The sequence below is a fragment of the Monoraphidium neglectum genome (genome assembly GCF_000611645.1).
Source record: "Monoraphidium neglectum strain SAG 48.87 unplaced genomic scaffold scaffold02129, whole genome shotgun sequence".
NCBI lineage: Eukaryota > Viridiplantae > Chlorophyta > Chlorophyceae > Sphaeropleales > Selenastraceae > Monoraphidium > Monoraphidium neglectum.
Window position 1 is genome coordinate 4952 of NW_014011499.1, and position 5729 is coordinate 10680.

Consider the following 5729-nt stretch of genomic DNA (forward strand, 5'->3'; position numbering starts at 1 on the left):
GCGGCAGGTGCAGCGGCAGCGGCAGCGACAGCAGCAGCAGCAGCAGCAGCAGCAGCAGCAGCAGCAGCAGCAGCAGCAGCAGCAGCAGCAGCAGCAGCAGCAGCAGCAGCAGCAGCAGCAGCAGCAGCAGCAGCAGCACGGCCTCATCATTCAAGTCGGCACAAGCGGACTTCCCCCATGGCAATAATAAATGATTATGGGAACTTCAAAACACAAACAGCGTCGGCCAGCACCTGCGGCCGCCGCCCCGCGCGTTGAGCGGCTGGGCGGCGGCTGCACGCCACGCCGCGCCGCTGTGCGCGCGCCTTATGCCTTGGCGCAGCCGGACCGCCACCTGTCGTACGCTTCCTTGCCCTCGTCCCCCTCGAGCCGCCGCACCCACTCATGCGTGTACATGCACGCCCGCGCCGCGACGCCGGCCCTGCACATGTCGCCGAACTTGGGGCACGCCCCTGAATTGGCGTACTCTAGGTAGTCCGCTGGCTTTGGGCCGTGGAAGTGCACTATGGCTACGTCTGACATGCGGGTCGGCTCCGCCGCGTGGTAGGGCTTCGCGTTGAACTTGGAGGGCAGGCGCCACGCACGGACGTCGGCTTCGTAGTACTGGTTGTATGCGCCCTGGGGCGGATGGGGGCAGTTGGTGGTGGTTGGCAGCGCGGCCAGGTGAGATGCTGGAGATTGCAATGTTGACATCTTCAGGTTGTGTGCGCTGACTTTCTTTCTCTCACGCGCATATGAGTGGCGCGAAGGCATGTGCGGTGGCTAGTCATGCGACCCCTGTGAAACCCGGTGGCGGCACGCCATTGGGGCCCGAACAACACACATGCACTGTGCTCAAGCCCCACAGCCGCCGCCATCAACCCCACACAAACGCCGCACACACACGCGCGCCCGCCCAGCGCCCAACCTCATGTGCTTGTTGCGCCCAATCACCCCGCACCCGCGCCCCACCTGGTCGCCCGGCCCAAAGCCAGGGAAGGTGAGGCCGTACTTGTTGGATAGGATGAACTCTAGGAACGGCTTGTAGCTCTCCCTCAGCGCCGGCAGGTTCGCCAGCATGATGCCCGCGTTGTACGGGAACATGTCCACCATCTCGGGTCCCATGCCCACCGCGCGCGGCAGCGGTAGCGGGAACTCGTGGAAGCTGAAGGGGCGGCGGAATAGGATGTCGGTGTCCGTGAACAGCACGTACGTGAACTGGTCGATCCAGTCTACCAGAGGCAAGTCTATCCGCTGCCACGTGCCGACGATGGAGTCTTCAGATGCGAACAGGTGGCTCTGCGCCAGGTTGTCGGCCGCCTTGCCGCGCGCGAGCGCGACGAGCGCGGTGCGCCACGCGGGGTCGTGCGGGATGACGCGCACGCCGCGCACGCGCATCCACGCGACGATCGGCGCCCCGGCGTCGCCGGCAAAGATGCAGTGCGGTGTGATGCCCCCGGCCTTGGCCGCCGAGTTGACGGCCGCCTTGAGCATGGGCTCGTAGCCCGCGCTCCAGGAGTTGAATGTGAAGACCCACGGTGTCGAGAACAGCGGCAGTACCTGCACCAGCGGGACGTCGCCGCCGTTGTAGTAGCCCGCCCACGCGCCCGCGTGGCGCCGCTGCAGGATCGCGAGCGCGGAGAACGTGGACACCGAGTTGCCGAGGTAGCGGGCCGCCCGCATTGCGACCTCGTATTCCACGAGCGCCCGCAGCTCCCGCGGCAGGCCCTCGTCCGCCTGCGCCTTGACGTACTTGTAGCCCGCGCCCCCGATCGCGCCCAGGACCGCGGACACGATCTGCTCATCCGCACCCGCCCAGTGGGCGGCGACGTACACGGGCACGTCTGTTTTGAAGCCCATGCTGCGCATGGCCTTGTGTACGTCCAGGGTGTTGTTGAAGCAGTTGTCGCGGACGATGCCGTCGACAGAGGTGAGGGCCGCCCACCTGCGCGGACGAGGGGTTTGGCGCATGGCGATTGCGGGACAGTAATCGTTAGAGCTGCTTGAGGGTTTCTTGATGCGTGTTTGATTGGTGCATGGGTTCAAAACTCTGCATGGTGCCTCGGCCAGCCAGGCCACCGGGGTATGTGAGCACAGTCCCCGCCCCTCTCAATGCTGCTGCTCAGGAAGGGGCTGGCTTTGGGGGACTGCTGTGCGCTGTACACATGACTGCATTTGTGTTCACATGGAACCTTCATGTGCTGCATGTGCATGCATGCAGCATCAGCATGCCTCTTGCACGCAGGGCACGCTCCATGCGACCGCATCCGCGCTCCTTGGCTCAAAAAGGGCAAAACCACAGTGCAGAGCCAGCGCCCTGCTTCCGTTGTTGCCCCTGCTAGCCGCACCCTCACTGCCTGCCCGCTCAGACCGCACCGCCTACCTCGCGCAGTGTGCTTGCCAGTCCTTCTCCAGCCGTATGTGCAGGAAATTGAACGGCGCGCCCTCCACGCCGCTCATAGCGCGCTTGATGTGCGGCTCCAACGCAGGCGCCGGCTTGAGCGCGTTCAGGACGCTCCAAACGAATTTCTGCTCCGCCAGGATCACGCCCGGAGAGAGCTTGAAAAGCGGGCAGTCAAGCGCCAGGTGCGGCACGCCGCGGTGCGGCGCAAAGTGGCGCGGGATGTCCGAGATCGGCCGCGCGCCGCCAAGGCCGATGTTGACCGCGCCAGTGTCGAAGCCGCGCGCGCCGCCCAGCGCAAACGCGCGCTGCGTGAGCGCGTGGACCCCAAAGGGCGCTATCGCCTCGCGCAGCGCGTCGGCGTCGTAAAAGGCCTCGAAAGCTGACGTAGTGGCCCTGTCGTCTGTGGCGAGCTTGGCCTGCTCTGTCAGCTGCGTGCCATCCAGGATCATCGTCGGCAGCACCGCCGCGCGGCCCAGCTGCTTGGCAATGACCAGCCCATAGATCAGCGCCAGCCGCTGGTTGGCAAAGCCGTTGCAGACCTGGAATGATACCGTGTGCGTGACGCCGTCAGGGAAGCCACTGTCTGCAGCGTCCGCGGTGGCGGGTGGCGTCACGGCAGCGACGGCGTCTGGCACCACAGCGCCCAGGATACGGTCCGTCGCTGACATACCCGCCGCCGCTGCTTCGCTGCTGCCAAGCATCTTAACGTCACAGGGCTGCCGCATTGTGGTGCTGAGCAGGGTGGCCAGCAGGGCGATGACCGAGATGGTCAAGGCCCACACGCTGGTCGCCAGGGCCGGCTGGTATGATGTTCGACGCTTTAACATCGTGATTTATGTAATACGGTCGACCTACGACAGCGGCGCTGGGCTGAGCCGTGGCCCGCGGCTGGCTGCAGCAATCGCTGCTGTTTTTTAGGGACACGGCATCGCCAAGAGCGCGCCTTATCCGTGCGTATGGTTTAATATGACGATCCAAGATAAATGCGTATAACGTGGGCCTGCACGCCTGCTCAACAGGGTAACACAGCGAAGTGACAAACGTGCTCGGCGGCACCTTCCCGCCAAACCGAACCAGGAGTTCTGTGTAAACGAAGAAACACGTGCGTGGCTAAATGGGCGCAGAAGGATGACATTATACTTTGTTGTGACGAAAGAAGCATCATCCAGTTTGGCGCCAAGCCACCGCACCCTGGGAGGGACAGCATGAGCAAGGCGTGTCGCCTTGCGACTCGCAATGGTGCAGTGCCGCTCACTATGTGCCTTTCATGTACACCCGCAACATCATCATGTTTGCGTCGCCGACTGGCCTCGGCCCTGATACAGTGCTGCTTGTAGACTGCAGCGCGGGCGCGGCAGAGCCCGTGGTGTCGTGCGCTCTGTCAGCGGCTGCTACAGGCGCGCCAAGGCTCCCAGTTGCTGGCGCCGTACCCCACTAAGAGGACGACAAGGGTATGTACAATGTGTTCAGGTTATTAAAAGGTGTGAGCTGAGCTCAATTTCAGCACTTCTCTTGATAGGTCAAAACTCATGCGTTCTTGGTATGCATTCTGTGCGGTGGGCGCTCAAGACACCTTGGGGCCCAAAAGGAGACATGCAAAGAAGGCGCAGGAAGCTCAAGGCAGGGCGACCACAAGATGCATCAACTGTGCAGGCGACTGGCGACCAACGCGCTCAGTCAATGCCGCACACGACCACTTTCCAGCACGCCGCCGCTGCAAACGCTAAAAAATGTCCACAGCCCGCTTCGAGCGACGGGCGGATCCGCTCGCGCTCCCATTATACCGCCGCACCGGCCGGCACCGCCGCCGCAGCTGAGGCCCCGGCCGCCGCTGCCGCGTCGGCGCCGCCCCCCGCCAGGGACTGCTGCAGGGACACGGGCACCTCATGCTTCAACTCCCTGCTCATGTTCTCTCGCACCGTAGTCATTGGGTCTGCGCCCTCTGCGAATGACAACGGTAGCGATGTTGAATGCGCGGGCTCCTCAAATCCGGCAATCCGGCACGCACGCCTTGGCAACGCAGGCACCCCATGCAGAGCCCCAGTGCACCATGCATCGCCTCGATTGCACCATCTTGTGTGACAACTGAAAACCCCCCTCCCAAACACACACGTACGCGCGCCTGCGCGCGCGTACACACACACGCGCGTGCGCACACGCACACGCACACGCGCACGCACGCACGCACACGCGCACGCACGCATGCACGCGCGCACACGCGCGCGCGCACGCGCACACACACACACACACACACACACAAACACACACACACACACACACGCACGCGGCCAGCGAGCGCGACGCAGGGGCACCTACCGTGCAGGACGCGGTAAATCCCCTCTATCGTGGCCAGGTCCAGCCCACTGCGCTGCGCCAGCTGGTAGGCTGAGCGGCTCGTCAGCACGCCCTCTGCGTGGGAGCCGCCCATGCTGGCGGTGATGTCAGCGAGCTTCTCGCCCTGGGGTTGAGGGGTTGACCAGGGTGATGGCTGATTTCGGGGATTTGATCTTGATCTTGTCAAGTCCAGGGAGCGGCGGTCATCATGAACCAGTTCACACCTTCAGCTGCACAGGTATCATGCGCTTGCAGGACGCGCGTTGACAATCGGTGACCCCAGACGGAGGCCCGCCCCCACCCAAAACGCGTGCAGGCACCCCTGCGGCGGCGCGCACCCGGCCGATCCGCAGGCCGACGGTGCGGTTGCGGGAGAGGTCGCCTGTGCAGGTGAGCACCAGATCTCCTATGCCGCCCAGGCCCAGCATGGTGAGGGGGTGGGCGCCCATGGCAGTGGCCATTGTGGTCACCTCGGCCAGGCCTGGGGAGAGTGCGCATGGGTGCGTGGTCGGGGTTTGTATGTATGTGTGTGTGTGAATGTGAGCGCGCGAGTGTCCATAAGTGTGAAAACATGTGAGTGTGTGCAAATGTGTGTGTGTGTGTGTGTGCGCGCGCAAGCGCAAGCCCGTGGCTGCACGCGCATGTGTCCGTGCATGCAGAAGAGCTTCACGCATGCGCTGCACGGACACCATTGGCTGCCTGCAGCACGGATGTCTGCACGGCACCGATGCCCGGAAGCCCCCTGGGCTGCATGGGGCACCCAAGCACCCACCGCGCGTGATGAGGGCGGCGCGCGCGTTGTGCCCGAGGTTGAGGCCGTCGCTGATGCCGCAGGCGATCGCCAGCACGTTCTTGAGCGCACCCCCAAGCTCCACGCCTGTCAAATCACGGCGAGGGAGGACGCGGGCCGGCGCGAGCGCGCGCACGCGCGGGTGGCACCGGGACAACGGCCGAGGGGAATGGCGGGCACACGTCAGGCGGCCGTAGCTGCGCAGGCGGGGCACCCCTGGGC

The 5729-nt window shown here is 64.5% G+C and overlaps 2 protein-coding genes across 2 annotated transcripts in view; both read right to left on the reverse strand.

The window, feature by feature from the left end:
* Window positions 1–306: 306 nt before the first annotated feature.
* MNEG_9965 (hypothetical protein) lies at window positions 307–3210 on the reverse strand (the record flags this gene model as incomplete). The annotated part of the gene is made up of 3 exons (XM_014041563.1): window positions 307–618; window positions 952–1924; window positions 2363–3210. The coding sequence occupies 3 exons, from the start codon at window positions 3208–3210 to the stop codon at window positions 307–309; spliced, it is 2133 nt and encodes a 710-aa protein (XP_013897017.1).
* Window positions 3211–4161: 951 nt separating this feature from the next.
* Window positions 4162–5729, reverse strand: part of MNEG_9966 (NAD(P)H-dependent glycerol-3-phosphate dehydrogenase) — a gene marked incomplete at both ends in the record, with an annotated part of 2005 nt that continues 437 nt past the window's right edge. The window contains 4 exons of the mRNA XM_014041564.1: window positions 4162–4325; window positions 4700–4841; window positions 5056–5198; window positions 5490–5594. Of these exons, the coding sequence (XP_013897018.1) occupies window positions 4162–4325; window positions 4700–4841; window positions 5056–5198; window positions 5490–5594 (554 nt within the window). The remainder of the gene's footprint in view (window positions 4326–4699; window positions 4842–5055; window positions 5199–5489; window positions 5595–5729) is intronic.